The following is a 17,965-nucleotide window of genomic DNA, read 5'->3' on the forward strand; positions in this document are numbered from 1 at the left end:
ATTAGAAGTTTTACAGACTGCACGCCCACACATTCAATGAAGTACATTGAACGGTGAACATTTTAAGAGTAGCCTTACATCCAATGATAAATATTAATTTTTTTTCAAAGCCAAACACACCTGTACTTTTTGTGTTTGTTTGTTTTAGGTGTTTGCACGTGTGTGTGTGTGTATGTGTGTTTTTCATTTGTATGTATGTATGTATGTGTGTGTGTGTGTGTGTGTGTGTGTGTGTGTGTGTGTGTGTGTGTGTGTGTGTGTGTGTGTCTGTCTGTCAGTGGAGCGGTACAGTGCACTGTTAGTTAGATTACCTCTAAGTCTATTCAATTCAGTCAATTTGATTTCCTGAAGGACATACACTGCAACGAATTTAAACTTCTTCGACGGTTCGTCATTGTCTTATTTGTCATTGCCTCATTCTTTCAAGATCAGTGTATGAGTTATTGTACTGGATTAAAATGCCGCACATTGTTGGACCATATTTTTTCTTCTTGTCCCTCCCTCCCTCCAACACATCGTTAGATATATGAATTAAAAACGATCTGAAACGTTTTATTTCTCTTAGAATGATACAATTAAAGCAGCACCAGCTGTGGTGACTGTAAGGTGTTTTACACTAAATTACAGTAGAACCGCGACTGGAATGTGCCCCGAATGTATAGTTCACAGTACAAGCGTGACGAACCGGGTACTGAATTATTTACAGAGCCGTCCCGCTCTACATCCCTATTGGATTAAGGGTTATTTTGGTCAGTCCGCTACAAGAGCCTAATGCACTTTTGAACATGGGTAATTGCATTACAAAAGAGGTAGAATTATATCTTTAGACATGCCAGATGTATATCCAAGGTCTATATTCCCGTCAACATTTTGGTTTGTGTAAACTGAAAAAAAGCAAACAAGAAACAACAACAAAACAGCATTGTTTCTATTTCAAGCAGATGTCAACAATTCAGTTTGCGTAAGCGAAAAAAAAAACAAGCAAACAAAAATCAACAGTATTGTAGCTATCTCGAGCAGACGTTATGGAAGGAATGACGTAACGTCTTCTCACTACTTAGTTCTATCGACAGTTAACACCTGCTGCAGAAAAATAACATCTCACAATAATTCCTCCTGACATCTGCTTGAAGATACGCCCGCGGGGTCACGTACGCGCGAACGGCATGATGGGACGACACGTAAAGGTCAACGTCCGGAAGTGAAATCGTGACGGTACAGAACCGAACAGCGCTACATTCAACATGTAAAACCGGGACACTCTACACCTGGACACAGTACAACTATACTGAAAAGGTAGGCAACGTTTCCGTTGTTTTAAGGATACGCTACGATCCACTGTTTTGTCTGAAATCGTCTGGAAGGGACGAAACAATATGTAGTAGTCGGACTGAATGAGTCAGGTGGTTGTAGCATGACGTTACGACTCGCTGGGTTTAAGCTTAAATCAATAACAAATGCATATTGACTGGCACTACAACTGGACGGACCCCAAACATATTTGCTAAATTCTACAAATACTCATAATGCATGATAGCGCAAGAGGGATTCAAAATTTACAAATGGTTAGTTACGTGTACTGCTGACATCATAACGTTGTCGAGTTAATCATTTATGATATTTGTTTGCGCGGCTCGCAAGTTGAGGGCAACCATATATATATATTCGCATATCCACATGAGTGTAGCACACAGATGTTATTTGTATACAAAAACGGCTGCTAGCTTTATTCTATAACGCTATGTAATTATACCAACGTATTCACGGTTTATAACACAAAGAATGGGGGGGACCTTTGACCTATTCGTGTAATAAGCCCCTAGGCAAACGAAGTCCCCTGCATTCATGCAGTATTCCATTGTGTCCGTTGCAAGACAAGCGATGTTCTCATATTGCAGAACTCGTTGCCGCCAAGTTTTGCATCATCATTAGATAGCTTTAGAAAACACAGTTAGATGTGCAAAGGTTAGGTGTGACAGGTCGTTCAGTGTAATATAGCCAGCTGCTGCTCCGCCGCAGGCCTGTGAAGCTGGTGTGTTATACTACTTATACCGAAGGGCGGTTGTACCGGCTATATAGATATAGATACAGATACAGAACACTGACAATTGCAAGCTTGAAAGATAGATAAAATCTAGGAATTATAAATACTGTATTTTACCGAGCTTTAATTATACAGGACATACCCACCCATAAGGCCCGCCATTCTTTGTTGACCTTTGACATACAAAAGTCTTTCCAGTGGCCAAGCATTAACAAAGAAATCCTTTTTTTTCTGCGTACAAAATATGTCGGCGCACCTGTTTGTTTTTCTTGAGACCGTGGATGGCTTTTGGGGAATAAGAACGCTGAGGTCATAGCTTGTGGGGCTGGAAGAAACAAGGTAGTCAGGCGTACGGGTAAAATAGTACCCGTTGTTTTCGATAGATTAACATGACGGATAATAAAAACAGCGACCAATAAACGAATAAACAAACAAAAACAGACTACTAGTATTATGTTAGCATTTTTCTACGGACACTTTGTAACTTGTTTATGATTGATGTGATTTTTGTTTTAATGAGTGCGCGAGAAAGATAGAAAGAAAGAAAAGGACAGAAAGAATCTACATAGATTGGTAAAATCATAAATATTCCAATTCATATTCTTTCCGTAGGCTTCTACATCTCTTTTGTCTTCTGAGATGATTGATCATATCTGTAGCAGCAAAGAATTGTTAAATGTGTAGATAATTTATGAAGCAATGTGGAATAGTGTATGTATGAAAATGAATGTTTTATTGATTATGAGCAAGTGTACCATAAAAAAGATACAATATCGTGCAATCACGTTCAAGCTTATAAGCTAAGCTTAGAGATGTGCAACATTGTAAGTCGCTGTAACTGTAAATTGAATGCAAATCAGTGTCTCACTGCGGTATTTCAATGAATACATCTTGAATCATGATATCTTGGTTAACTAATGTGTTGTCTTAATACCCACAGATTAAAACGGACGACAGATATCTACGAAATGAAGAACGCAACTCTGATAATCTTCCTTCTCCTGGCGGGAAACGTGTTGACGATATTTTACGCCTTTTCTGGGAAGTTCAATACATTGGGCTACTACGTCAGAAGAGGATTAGCCAATCAGAGAGCAGATACAAGCTCCGACCGAGCAATCCCGACAGCTCACGAACATGTACACGATCTTTCCCGAATGTTACCGAGGCCAGTCGAATTCGAACACATCGAAGCGAACGACAGCGAGCCGCACAAGCCACGACTGCAACCGAAGGTTACCGAGTCCCCCGAGGAGCAAGAAGGCAGTGTCTTAATTCTCACACCCGTGGCTGGAAAAATCCGCGCAGTGCCAAGATACCTTTCGTTGCTTAAGTCTCTTACCTATCCACGATCTAAGATATCTATAGCAATCTTAATGAGTAACATACACGACGAGGAGTCTTTACAGAACATACACTCTATGATGACGGAATTGAACGATAAATTCAAAAGTGCCAGACTGTTTAGAAAAGACTATGAGAACATTGTGACTGGCCCAGACCGGCACTCGGAATGGATGCAGAAGGAAAGGAGAAGGATTCTTGCACAGAGTCGGAACCAGTTACTTCTCAGGGCACTAGGGGCGGAACAATGGGTAAGTATTGTTGTAAATATGTATATGAAGCCGATAGGTATATTGTAAACATTGCACTAGAATGTGTGTTGAATCAATTATCACATTGATCTAACAGAAAAATGTATTCAAGGTAGATTTACCATTTACAAAACTATTAGGAAGCTGAAAAGATAACAATCGAAAACCGAAAACTTGTGCTGAAACTTGGAAAAATCTTGAAAATAAATTCATACAAAGTCCATCCCACGATCACTTGTGTCTCGTCCCTTTATAGAGGCAACCTGTTTTATACGAAAACCCCAGTCTACATGTATGTATAATGTAGCCCCTACGGCAAGGATACATCAAATGAATGGCTAGAATATGGTAAATGATATTGCACTTTTAACCAAATTCGTCTTTTTATGTTGTTCATTGTTAGGTTTAGTAATGCCGGCCGTTGATGTATCGTACAGTTTTGCGTGAATAAACATGTATATAGACCTTACGGATGTTTACCGTACTCTTGGCAGGTTTTATGGTTGGACTTTGACCTGATCGCCCTTCCACCGAACATCACCGAGACTTTGATAGAAGCCGACAAGCCCATAGTCGCGCCGCACTGTGTGTACGGACCTCAGAACGACACCTACGACCTCAACTCTTACAAGGTAAGCTTTCTTTAATACGTTACGTATATGAATCAAAATTGTACGTATCGTGCTTGCAGACAAGGTGTGATGATTGCAAACAAGATAAGATGCGACATGAAGCGCACCGTGGCCTAAAAAGAATGAGAAAACGCGGCCAACTAAAATAAATACATGTATGTGATATTAGTATATTTGACATTGCATACGACATATAACGTTACTGCTCAAAATTATAGAGCTACACGAAACGCAAATAGGTACAACAAAGCACAGTTTATGTAGCTGTCAGAATCATAGCTTAATTGTCTCAATCTGAACCAAGTTCATTTGTCTCGTATGTTGCGCTGTTTTATGATATTCCTAGTGCTTTCAACTTTCAAATTCACCTAGTACAATGTGGGCCATTTTCACAAGTGAAGATATTTTTTCGTCTGCTATAACGTTATGTTTTCTTCACAGGAAACTAAAGATTTTCACCAGTGGAAGAGGCTGGCGCACAAGACTGACGAGGATCTCCTTCTAGCGGGGTACGCTGATTCTCCACCCGGCAGACTGTACATGCGGGACCTCAGGGGAAAGGTGTGTGTGTGTGTTTGTGTGTGTGTGTGTGTGTGTGTGTGTGTGTGTGTGTGTGTGTGTGTGTATGTGTGTGTGTGTGTGTGTGTTTTAGTGTGTCTGTGTGCGTGTTTGTGTGTGTGGTGTTTGTATTAAAAAATACCTGTTTCTGACATATGTTGTAATTATCGTGACGTGTAGGGCATCAAGCTGACGGAGTTGGACGCTGTGGGCGGCACGTGCCTGCTGGTCAAAGGTCGTCTCCATAGAGACGGGCTGATTTTCCCGCCTTACGTCATGGACAATAAACTTGAAACTGAGGGTCTGGTCGCTATGGCGAAGAAAATGGGCTATCAGGTAACGGACAATACATTTGTTTCCAGTAGATTTTAAGAAAGAAAAAGTGTGATTGACATCCTTTTCCAGTGTTATTGATTTGAAAAACGTTTTGATTTCTATTTCGTATGAAGTTGTTATACACACATATGTGCATGTAGCTGGACATATCCCCGGAACCAAGCTACTGGGGACCCAAACGTACAGCATGTCATTCTGAATCCAAAATCTTTCTGCCACCAAAATGTACGTCGGTGCTGAAGTTCCATTTCAGTACCAAGGACAGTTGCTAGAAGGCCCACAAACCACGTGCATTTTTTGAATAGCAGCACATAGCTACATACTAAAAATCCTCACAATGCAAGCATAGCAGCTGCGTTTTACTTCAACACCCTGCCCATACACAAAGGAACTCAGCCACTAAAAGCAATACCTCCTTCACGGAGGTGATAAAATAGGTGCTAGTGGGACAAGAGTAACTACAACGGTATGTCTAACATGTATTTATTGTTTTTCTATATCCTCAACAGGCTTATGGAATGCCACAGGTCATCGTAAGGCACTGATCACAGAAGGGTCTAGCCGTCCAAGTGTGTGGGGAAACTAACCTGTTAACTCGGTAACAAACAAGCAAACAAACAAACAAACAAACAAACAAACAAACAGACAATTAAATGCGTAAACAAAGAACATTAAGAAGCTTAAAGTGCCTACAAAGTTGAGCTATGATGTATTTTGGAGCACATTCCAATCTGTTGGTCGGTACCAGTTTAAACCTATTTCAAAGTATCAACTTTGTTTTTTTTGTTAATACAATGTGCTTAGTGCCTTCGGTAATGAGCTTGTAATGTACTTAAAGGTCGATATAATATTACCTTACTACTGAAATCATCCAACCCACCTACATGTACCGTTCAATTGAAAACCTCACGCTGTCTACACCAAAGATGACTTTAAACCAAGCATCAGCAAGATATAGAACCTCATTAAAGACAAGCAACGTAGATTAATATTCGTCGTTTGTCTCAGATGTATATTCACTCGCTTGATGCTTATACTTATCAATTGTTGTCTCTTGCAAATTAGTCTACGGGCTCGAACTTGCAATAAGCTTAATCATGGTTGAATTCCTAGCAAATATTGATTTGAACCAAAGAAAAAATTGTTGCAATTATATTTTTAATGTTGTATATTTTGAATGATTCTTAAAATTGATGAACTGTAATACTGTGATATCTGTATACACGATATTCTGCTCTTTAGTTATTCATTTGAAAAGACGACGTGCCTCCTTTGTTACATAGGTTTAATTACAAACTGTTTAGAAATGATTTTGAAAAGTTGTAAATTTATTGAGAAGAAAATGTGCAATCGTAACGTGCTTATGTTGTGCCTTAGAAACTTAATTATTTCTTCATAAACACAGAATATATTGTTTATCATGTGAAGAAATTATGATTAGTTTTATAATCATTGGCCGATATAATTGACGTTATTGCCACGGTCACAATATGGTCAATGACAACGTATTACCTACATATATGGTTGCAATAGTCGAAAAATATTTATGTTCGTATTATTGTGTCACTTAGATTGTTTGTTTATGTAAATATTGCAGTAAATGATGAATTCTATAAATAACAATTTGTGAAATTGCACTTTTACTTGGTACTTATCATTACGCCACGTAAATTGTTTGTAAATATAAATCTTACAGATGGATTTTGTAAATTATGATCTGTGAAATAACAATTCAACTCTACTGATTTTATTCTTATGTGCCAATAAAGTTTTAGTTTTTGCAATGGTTATTTCACTCTCCGTATACTTCATTGTACATCTCCAGTTCCCGTGATTCCTTCCTCCGGTTCCGGTTCCGGTATGATATCCGGTTCCGGATGATCCGGTCAATGAGAATTGTAGTAGTCAGCTCGTTTCCACTGTCCAACATCTGCAAAAATATGGAAATATTTTTATAAGATCCTCAGGTAAGTCTAAGTCAGGTAAAGGTAGATCAATAGCCTTTTTTGAGGCCGTAGGGGATGTGGGCTGTTATGTACAGTGTCTATGGCACGGTATTGCACCTTCCACCGCCTTTTACCTCCTCAACCTACTAGTATAAGTTAGGTACCAATTTACACCTTAGTGGAGTGAGGACAGTCGTGTTAAGTGCATTTCTCAGGTAATTCTGTTATAATTAGTCAATTATGTTTTATTGTTTGTAGTTGGAAGATAAAAATCACGTTCCATACCGTGTGGTGTATAGGACGGTGACCATCACCGTTTCCTAACATAGCCCCTGGGCCGCATTGCTTATTCCACAGCACAGATGTCTAGTATTCTACTGGTAGTACTGCTATACTCTATCAGCAGAATGTACCATCCATGTTTAAAGTCTTTAAAGTTTACTATTCATCACGTTTTACTGATTTTGCACGTTACCTTGAACTTTCCCAACGCCTTGGGGACGGCGAACGGGTCTCCCCCGTCCTTACAGGGCGGTACAGGACTGCCTGGCTTCCCGTGGCACACCATGTCTATCGACAGATGTTCCATCATCTCTTCTGTAATCTTGATAGATAACAGACAGAAATGTTCACACAAAGTCATGTGTGTGTCTTCAATAGTCGAACTTGCTATTCAGGTTATACATAATGGTTTATTGATCCCAGTCAGGCTCAAACGGTACAGATTGACATGGTGTAACTTCTTAGTGTCCCTGAATTGCTCTGCCGTTTACATATTGTCTATCAAACTCTACCCTTACATATTCACATTGGTGCGACGGTAACGAGACTACATCCTAGCTTATTTGCACAACCTAATCATTAAAAAATGATCTTTTTCTTAATTCGTTGACATCATGATTATTAAGATTTATGTAAATTCGAATCCCTAGGCTAGAGTACAACAGCAGCATATTGGCGTAACAGTACAATGCACTCCAACATGGCGGAAAGTATGTTATATGAAAAGCTTGTATGGTGACTTTGATTTTGATACACATCGTCCTTTTTTTGAACATTTTCGACTATCTATTCTTTAGGTTTGATTACCCATCACTTGCACATTTGCACTGTAAACACCCGATCTTAAGTTTACTTGGAAACATGAAAGTGTGCTTTATTATTACTGTAGCTGGCTCTACCTCTATCGCATTTTCTCTGACATGAAGTTTCCTAGACTAACCTTGTAAGGGGCGTCAATCACCACTTCCGACACGTACTTGCAGGCCATCAGAGTCAGGACCCGCTCATGAATATTCATGATGGGGTGGTTACAGCCCTTATACCTGCATACGTAAATAGTTTCATCAGGTTGTTACATCAAATACTAGTAGATTATTAACAACAACAGCAATGCAACATAGACTCCAATTACACAAAAAATAACGCAGTGATTTAAACGTCGAATCCGATTAAAATCACCCGATCCAAAATTTTTGCAGTGTAAACGCTCCCAATCCGATTGGTTTTCCCCGGATTGGATTAGATTTTTTGCGATCCACACAGTTTTCGTAGGCACGCAAACTTATTGTTCTTCTCTTCGAGAACGTATCTCTGTCGGGATAATTACGTCATAATAGGACAAGTTTGCTTTACACTGATAGGAGAAGTCTGGATATCTACACTGATGACGACAGCAGAAATGTTGCCCAAAACTTTGTAGAGAAGAATCATAAGCTTGCGTACCTCACACAAAACAAGGAGGTTTAATCAGATTAAACCTCCTTGCACAAAACAAGAGAATCAGACGACAGATACCAATTGACAACGGCGTCGCCATGGAGACCGATGATGAGATAGTCCCCCTCCTGACGGGCCCTCTCCAGAAAATCAAGATGGCCGCAGTGGAACAGGTCAAAGGAACCTCAGCAATCAAAACAACAAGACGTTAATAGTGGCTAGCGAAAGAGCTAATATACGCGCGTGTGTACTTGAGTGTGGCTTCACTGTCTGTAACTATCTCTACATTTAATGAATTAAAGGAAAAGTTGTGTAAAATGCATATGAATTATTAATGACTTCTTTGCTTGTACAGACGGAAATAATGTAAAATCAAGGCTTTCAATCACACGTCTACCTGGTATGTATACGGCTTTGTCATTCGGTTTGCGTTCAGTTCCATTGGAGAATTCCAGTATCTTCTGCGTACTCGCAATAAACTGTGACACGCCGGTCCAGGGACAGTTTTCACCTCCATTGAGTTCTGCAAACTGGAAAAGACAACCAAAATATCATGTTTAGAAAATATCGTTGTCAATGATACTTATTTCTACCTTTTCTTGTCAAAATTACTGACAAACTCATATGGATGAGCAGAATCAAACCTTTTATTATCATTTTGTTATCACCATATATCTGTGTAAACCGTCATTTTATAGTTTATGTGTTGTTCATTGTTTATTTTGCACATGACAAGTATTTACAATAAGCAAGAAATGGTAATGATATAACTGTGCAAGGGAGAACAGAAGCTAACAGTAGCTTTAAAACTTATATTTTGGCCACCCTTTATCAAATTAACGAACTATTATTCCAGTAAAAATGAAATAAATCTATAGGTATATTATCTAAACAAATGTAGAATGTAAGGTCAACATATGTCCAATATTCAAGTAAAGGAAAATGATTAACAAACAGATAAACAAATAAACAAAGAAAACATTCACAAAAAACATAGACATTTAGATAATGGCGACCTCTTGGTTGTCTATGGCACCGTTAGTGTCACCACGGTGATGGTCACGAGTCATCAGCAGCATGCGTCCTACCAGGTCCGTGGTTGAGATACCCTGAGTACGAGAACACGTACGGTAGCGGCCGCCATTTTTTAGCTGAGGGGAAGAAGACATTGCGGTAAAGATTAATATATTCTCTTGTGTTCTGTCTTTAGTATTCATTGAACGACCTATCACACATAACATTTGCATTAGTTAGCGTTTTTAAAGCTATCTAGTGAGGATTCTTCTGCAGTTTTTGGTCGCAACGAGTTCCACTCTATAATAGTAGTGAAAATGAATTTTGACCATCTGGGTTGATAACTCTGGTACGTACTTGAAGGAATGACTATTTCTTGTTCTTTTCTGAGCTGGTACTAGATACCTAGTAGTCGGTACGTACACCAGGTTATTATCCATTACTTACTGCACTATAGCAGTCCTCGCCGTCCACAGTGGTGCTGATGTCGTCGCCGTGCACACAGAAGTCACATCCGTACTTGTCTAGTTGCTCGGGTGTCGGGAAGTACGACGCGTCTTCAACCACCTCGTCAACCCACTTGATTGCTCGGATCATCTGCAACAACACAAAGAATCGCTAGGTGTCATCAATGAGAAGGGATACGAAAGGCTGGGCTATCAGAAATGTTCGCTGTGGTTTTATGTTCGCTTTTTTCGCTGTATGCCCTAAAATGCACACTTCAAACCACCACGAACACTCCATTTTCTCCCTACCGTGAAATCAAAACCGCTTGAACCCAAATGCATTTAGAGTATTACAGAGAAGGCAAGGGGAAGTGGATTGTGAAATCTGATTGGACCCGGAAGATATCCGGATGAACCATTCTTAACTTGAGTTGTTCGAGAAAATTTATCCGTTTTTTTTTCTTCAAATGTGTAACTGAAACGAGTTAATCTCCAAGCAGATGTAGGGGTCCCTGTCAGCGTTTTGAGGCTTTGCAAGCTTTTATCAATATTCTTTCTAGTCTACTGGTTCTCTCTCTCTTCCTTCTCTCGTAGGCGAAGTTGACGAGTAAAAAGGTTCATTCTACAAGAACGTGCTGAATGCAGAAAACACGCGTAGGACATTTAGGACTGAGTTGGATCCTACATCTACTAGAATGAGTCAGTGATCGAGTGACTGATGAGTGAGTAATGTTACCTTATATCTCTCTTGCTCAGTCCAGACAGGTGGTCCTTTGTACTTAGAGATTGCGTCATCCGAGTGAACCCCCACCACAAGCACGTCCCCTGTCTTCTTTGCCTGGCGCAGGGCGTTGGCGTGGCCAAAATGTACCATGTCGAAGCACCCGTCCATCCACACTCTCACCTTCCGCGGGGTGGCTGATTCCGAGGCCGTTGCCATTCCTTCGTCCTTTGTGCAACGAGAAAGAAAATCCCCCACATAAAAATATCACGAAAATACAAAATCATAACATAAAACAATGTGAGAATGAAATTAGTCGACAGTGAGATACTAATAGAGCGAAAATTGCCTCCATAAATTGAGACTTAGATCACTAAAAAAAAACTGAATCAAAGCGAGAAATACACACAACAAGACATTATAAAACTACCAACTGCTAGTTCTATTAGCCCAGTGAAATGCTAATGTTGGCTCCTTTTATTTAGCTCGCATCCTGGTTTAAGATACAAATAATCAATAAAGCGCCATTGTATCCCCTCGAAGTGTCCTACGTTTGTTCTGTAATGCCTGAAGTGCCCTCTAAGAGGTAATGCGGTTAACGTGCGAGGGCTTCAAGTGGCCACTAGTAACAAAGTGGACCTCGGGAATCAAAATGACGTATGCTTAAGGCGTCTATTTGTCACCGTGTCCCGCTTTCATTTTAAGTCCGAATTGATAAAATGATTCGGGGTCCCGGCCGGGCCCCAAAATAGCCCGTCAGTCCATGGGCAATAGGGTACGGTATTTATGTTGGGAAGCCGCTGCATTACATGTTTTCGCTCACATGCTCCCGACGACGGTTTCTCCCGTCATCCTTTGCGTCGCTCACTCCGAAATGCCCCCCCCCCCTCATTAGGTTTCTCCCGTCGTCCTTTGTGCTAAAGCCCTCTACTTTTATTCAATATTTTGAAAGGCGCAATGAGTCTCAACAGTTAAGAAGTGCCTCCTTGCGATTTAGAAGAATATTGCAGTAACAACCCCTTTCGCAAGAAATTCTGCATCGTATAACCGATAGCGACTAAAATCTGTGGCGCCACACTGGGTAACAGTCACTGAACAAGAAGATTCGACGTAGACACTGAACATGAACTTGTGCATTCTTTAAAAAGGTTTCAGCAAAGAAAGCGTGACTTCTCATTCTGAGTTAATTCCACCCTCTTAAAACGAAACACAAGCGACTCAACAGAGCGTCTAATGATATTCACAGTCCCGTTCCGAACAAAAGCAATCGATAAACCGTTATTTCTCCTTAATGTTCCAAGTGATCCCTAAACCCTAGGATCTTAAGTGCCTTTCTGTGGTCGCTAAGCCCACTTGTTTGCTCTCGAGTGACCACTTTGAGAACCGGCATTAAGAGAAGTGGAGGGAAGAAAATTACGAATCTGTGCCTTCGGGTGAACGGAACTTCATAAATCTAGTTTTTAGTGGGGTTGGGTGGCGTAACGGCAGGGTTTTCGGCTCAGAACCCAGCGGTCCCGGGTTCGAATCCCCTGACGCCACCGATCTTGTGCCCTTGGGAAAAAGGCACTTTGCACGACTTTCTTCACTGCACCCAAGTGTAAAAACAAGTATTAAATAATGTGTGTGGGTCACGACACCAGCAATAGTTGCACAGAGGGGGGGGGGGATTTGTCGCCATTCAGTTCCTACCAGCAACGTTTCAATACAGGTTTGTGATAGCAAAACCTATGCGGCTACGTTTATTATATTTTTTGACAATTCTGATAATACATGCTATGCATAGAAATAGCACTTCGCACCAAGGCTGGCCGAATCAGATGTGTTGACTCACAAATGTCACAGAAGATTGCACTGGGTTTGCACTGCTCCAAAGCTATTAAGACTTCAATTCTTATTTCCGGAGGCAAGCAAATTTCCGGAAAGACCAGATTGGAGACAACACCCTTCGGCACCTTTGGCTTTTTATTCCTCTAGATGCCGTTCTTACTTCATGAGCATCTCTACGTCATTCCCACGTCTCACATATCCGTACGTGTAAGTGAATAAAGAGTTGGGATACCATTAAGTAATACTAAGTGTATTTACAATACAGAATAGGGTACTTTGATGTAGAATTGTGACCTTTGCAGATCCCTTTACTTCAGGTGACCTTGAAATACTGTCCCTCGGTTCTTTTTCGTGCGTCACAGCAAAATGCATAAGGCATGAGAAACCAAAAATCTACCCCGTTAAATGTTTTTTTTGTCATTCTTGTGACTTTCTATGCATTTTTCTTCCAACCTTGGACCTGGACTGAGTGGACCTTCCTGCCGGTCTCCTGTTACACCATTTCCCGCATGCAATAAGAAAGCCCGTCACTTTACCAAAAAAAATTCTAATGGCATTAGATAAACCCTTGATTATAAAGCACTTCGGTACCTATATTCACACCATTTCTAAGAAACGAGAAGAAGCCGAATTCATGAAATTGCTTTGTCCTTGATGTACGTACGAGACGTGCCCTTCGCTGGAGACCGTCAGACTATAACAGCACGTGGGATTGCCTAGATGGTTTATCCGCAGTGGTGATGGACAGAGTTTATCGCGAGCCAATTTTGTCCACTCAGGGACGGTAACTAAACGGGAAAATAGATGAAAAAATGCAAACCTACGCAGTATCTGTGCCTCTGTAGGGTAGACGTGTCTTAAATAACGCTCGTATCGTCTTTTATAAAGATAAATAGGTATATTCCATGCTAACGTTATCTACACATGTTTACACATTGTCCAAATTGTCGACGAAAAATAAGAAACTAGCGTTCGCCGTTTTGAAGACAGCACAGTTGCCTCTGGAGGATTCATAGACCTGAAATATCGCTGGTTTTGTCTTCTTAGATTTATCTAGCGACTTCAATTTCACTGATACTTCCACTCAGAAAATAAAAGCAGCCCCATGCAGAAAAAAATTCTCTACATATGATCTACATTCCTGAAATAATATTGACATCCCTTTTTTAAATATATATCGTGCGGCTTCAGTGACCCCGTGATAGCCAGCCTTGCTGGTAGATGTTGGGGTCTCCCCGCTGACTGTCAATCTATACTTGTCCTGAGTTCAGGCCAGCATCTTTCAAGGACTTAGAATCAATGAAATACATTTTGAATGCTACCCTGAATACAGATCTTTAAAATCATCAAAATACGAAAAAATGGTTACAATAAATTGCATTGCAATCATTATTATTTTGAAAACGTCATGAAGTAGATATACGATTACATCAAAGACTAAAGGTACGATAAAGTGTATAGAAAAAGTAATTAAGCATAAACAGCTATACTACAATTAAATTTAGCATATAACGTTATGCATGTTATCACGAAATCTACATCATTTACACAACAGTTGAGAATAAGTAGCTCTGCCAGACTGCCACAACTACATCACAGATAAAAACAATTTTGAGCAAAGCTGTGCATTTCCATGTACTCTATATGGTGCGTTTCAGCGAGATAAGTATGACCATAGCGAGCTACTGCAAAATACATCACGTGAAACGTTTTCCATAGCCCATCAACAGTGTGTACCGAATCAAAATCCTAAAGACTCCATCCTAGACAGTACACACATGTCATGTCAGTTTGATACCTTCTGGAAGAGTCTTCAGTTAGCTAAACTTGTAGAAGAAAAAAAGGAAATAAAAGCAAAGCAAGAAGGCATATCGGGCAGAACTAGCACGGAGATGATTATGATTATAGCAAGCCACTGCAAAATACATCACGGGAAAAGTTTTCCATAGCCCGACAACAATGACAGCTGTCACGCCTCTGACAACTTTTCCTGACACCTCTGACCCACATGACCTTACCCGGGCGTCCTGTCAAGGGTAATGGACGGGAGGTGATCGGAATGTACGGCTGAAGTACACGTACGTGACCTTGCCATCGCCAAGGTCAAGACAAAACCATTATCGCCGCCTACTGGTCAAGTCCGGACAGATGTGATCGAATGTTTTCAAGGTCTCGATAACTTTCAACATAGTTTGTAACACCTATTAACATAATTCCGCCAGGTTACATAATTCCGCCACCCTAAAAAGGTACGTCCAACCCAACGTCCCCCAGTATAATGCACTCTTGTATATCTAAACCGTGCATACCTAGGCGCTGCTGCACTAGAGATCTCTCAAGCCCACTGTTTTTAAATGTGACGGATTTATGTAATCCGGCGGATTAATGTTAATGGATGTTATTCCTCTACAAATGCTTTAGTGATAAACTGAATATACATATCTACACCAATGATAACGTCAAGATGACAGGGAAGATTTGTGTGCCTTTTGTTTCTGTCAGAATAATGTTGATGAAACATATCTATTACACCTGTATTCCACTAGAGCGGCGATCTCGCCGCGACTTGAAATTTGACAGGACGCTCAACAAATTTCATACTGTATTAGATAAAATATTCATCTTTTTTCGCTTTGTGTGTTTTGTTGTCTTTGCAATTATCAATTATGAAGTCAAGGGATACAGAAAACTCAGATCGCAGCGAGATCGGCATCTGGTGTAATGGGAGCCTTAAAGATTATCATTGAGAACTTCGGTTATACGAAATGGTATCTATTCTTTCCGTCACACAATATGACAAGAAATGAAATATCACAATGTACGAAGTCAAAGACCTTGTAAAGATTGTTATTCTGAGAGTGTGTAGTTGCTGGTGTTTTCGGCGCAGTACAACATGCATTATGCTGATCACGTTGTGCGCATGTTGCGCGCCCCTTCGCTTCACTGAACTGATGCGGATCAAGGTCTGCACTAATCTCCTTGACAAGCTGTTTCACCGCAAAGTCTTAAAATAGACACCTTAAGAGAACAGGGCAAAGCCAGTGAACGGTAGGGGACGACTTTTGAGTTACTATGTACATATTTCACAACAACGCACATAGAATAGGCTCTTATCGGGAGGGATAGAGATTCCTTTACATCAACCAGAGTTTTAAACATAAACAATGATTTAGCCGACAGTCACTTTACCACATTCATAGGTATACTTATACTCATAATTTGATGTTACAACTTTTAGTGGCAAGCAATCTATAAGATTTCGCCCAAATTAACAGTTAGATAGATCTAGATATATGAAATGTTTAGACCACCGGAGTATGGTCTAAAATTCAATTACAACACGGAATACAGGTCATTTTCTTTATAACAAGACAAAAAAAAATTGCATGAATAATTCTTTTTCAAATCATTAGTTTCTGTCGTGTCCATTTCATGTTTTTGCCCACCTTTGCAGAATGCAGTGGCTTCCGGCAGTTGAGAGACCTTGCTTCATTTTGCACTGAATTGCACAATGTGCATGAACACGATTAAAACGTATATTGCGAACAACAAATATTCTATACAGTTCGAAATTACTATTTTCACCGTCATGATATTACTTGGTAGCTATTGATGATATATAACTTGATAAAAAGAAGGTCATAAAAGTAGCTAAAAACTGGTGAAAGATAATGATACATACTAGACGAGCAGTGTAGTAGTTACAAAACAATTACTGAAACGTAACAACCGTTCAGCGCCTACAGTGACGTCCCTGGTGAAGGACGAACTAAAGCACGGCTAATTGCATCTTGCACTTGACGATGACATTGAACGTGAGTTATCTCTTTCTGGGAATGGAACGAGGAGGCATCAGTTCCAAAGGTCGGCACGGCTTGAAACACGACCTTTTACAGACTCTGACAAATTTGAAATGTCGCGGCTGATTCGCTTTTTACGTCGTGCATTTATCACTGGTGACGGCAAGGTCCCCCACCCCATTTCCATCGAACACAACCTTCGGTTCACGCCGTCTATCAGTTCCCATCTTGATAGTTTACGGCCCCGGTCAGTTCCTTTGACGATACTTTATCTAGCCAAAATGTGAACTATTGTACGGTCTAGACGGCCGTGAGAAATGGCACAGCCGTTACCCTTAGACCTAAACATGGAGAATCCCAAAATAACGCTGGGGTTCAACCTAATGTTCCGTGATTTGTGTGTTTTCACATCATTGGTAGTGTGTCTGCGAACAAGGTCACAGATACTTGGTCCTGTTTACGTTGAATTGCCACGCTTTCTGCCCCCTTCTATCAAGTGTTCTGTGATTTGTAAAAATATATAGATGTTAAGAAAACAAAACTTACCAACAAGAATTTATACTCTACCAGCGTGACTCTAAAATTGTCTACATATGGTACTTAAATGCAGAAATGTTCGCGGATGTTTTATGTTCGCGGTTTTCGTGGTGACCGTTTCACCGCGAACATTTTGTCAAATACTGTTACAGTAGCAGTATGTGACTATAGCACTGCCGCAAACATGAAACCACCGCGAACACTCCATTTTCCCCTTACCGCGAAATAAAAACCACGCGAACTTAACTGCATTTACTTGGCATTTTTGCATGCAACACCCGACCCGTATGACAAGGAAACAGGGAGCTCCTATAAGACCTCTAATCTAACAAGCAAGCTGACACAAAAATATGCATTGCCTAAAAGCCCCACTTAACCTGAAAGCATTACACACTACTTCACACATTTTCAATTTAAGTGTGCTGAAAAGTTAGTTAATGCTAATATCTTATTCTGCCAGAAGAGTTTTGTTTTGCTCATGGTTAAATTTGTGTGACTAAAACGATCGACCAGCCATTGAATATATGAGGAGGCTGTGTCCCAGGTCGTGAGAAGGGTTATCGCGTTTCACTTGGCCGATGTCGGCAGGCAAATTAATATTCAATCATTTTGGATACTCAAATTCTACCTTGAACTTCTTACTTGAACGCTGGCCGCCCGAATAACCAAATGAAGTTATGACAAAATTCAAATGTATGACATATCTTGGTCTGTATAGAAGTACTTCGTTTAGTAACCTGATAAAAGCAGTCAGGTATCTTTCATATTGCTTAGAATAGGATGAGAGAAC

The 17,965-nt window shown here is 40.3% G+C and overlaps 2 protein-coding genes across 2 annotated transcripts; one reads left to right on the forward strand and one right to left on the reverse strand.

Annotated features, from left to right (window-relative positions):
* Positions 1 to 1,160: 1,160 nt before the first annotated feature.
* LOC136425050 (uncharacterized) lies at positions 1,161 to 6,955 on the forward strand. Its single transcript, XM_066413801.1, has 6 exons — positions 1,161 to 1,296; positions 2,985 to 3,639; positions 4,134 to 4,271; positions 4,713 to 4,832; positions 5,010 to 5,165; positions 5,675 to 6,955. The coding sequence occupies exons 2-6, from the start codon at positions 3,013 to 3,015 to the stop codon at positions 5,708 to 5,710; spliced, it is 1,077 nt and encodes a 358-aa protein (XP_066269898.1). The 5' UTR covers positions 1,161 to 1,296; positions 2,985 to 3,012; the 3' UTR covers positions 5,711 to 6,955.
* Positions 5,511 to 11,235, reverse strand: LOC136425049 (ethanolamine-phosphate cytidylyltransferase-like). The gene is made up of 8 exons (XM_066413800.1): positions 11,027 to 11,235; positions 10,292 to 10,441; positions 9,847 to 9,981; positions 9,228 to 9,360; positions 8,909 to 9,014; positions 8,334 to 8,436; positions 7,587 to 7,715; positions 5,511 to 7,095 (listed from the first exon to the last, which is right to left on the reverse strand). The coding sequence occupies exons 1-8, from the start codon at positions 11,228 to 11,230 to the stop codon at positions 6,958 to 6,960; spliced, it is 1,098 nt and encodes a 365-aa protein (XP_066269897.1). The 5' UTR covers positions 11,231 to 11,235; the 3' UTR covers positions 5,511 to 6,957.
* Between the last annotated feature and the right edge of the window lie 6,730 nt (positions 11,236 to 17,965).

Source organism: Branchiostoma lanceolatum, chromosome 19, assembly GCF_035083965.1.
Source record: "Branchiostoma lanceolatum isolate klBraLanc5 chromosome 19, klBraLanc5.hap2, whole genome shotgun sequence".
In the NCBI taxonomy this organism is placed as follows: domain Eukaryota; kingdom Metazoa; phylum Chordata; class Leptocardii; order Amphioxiformes; family Branchiostomatidae; genus Branchiostoma; species Branchiostoma lanceolatum.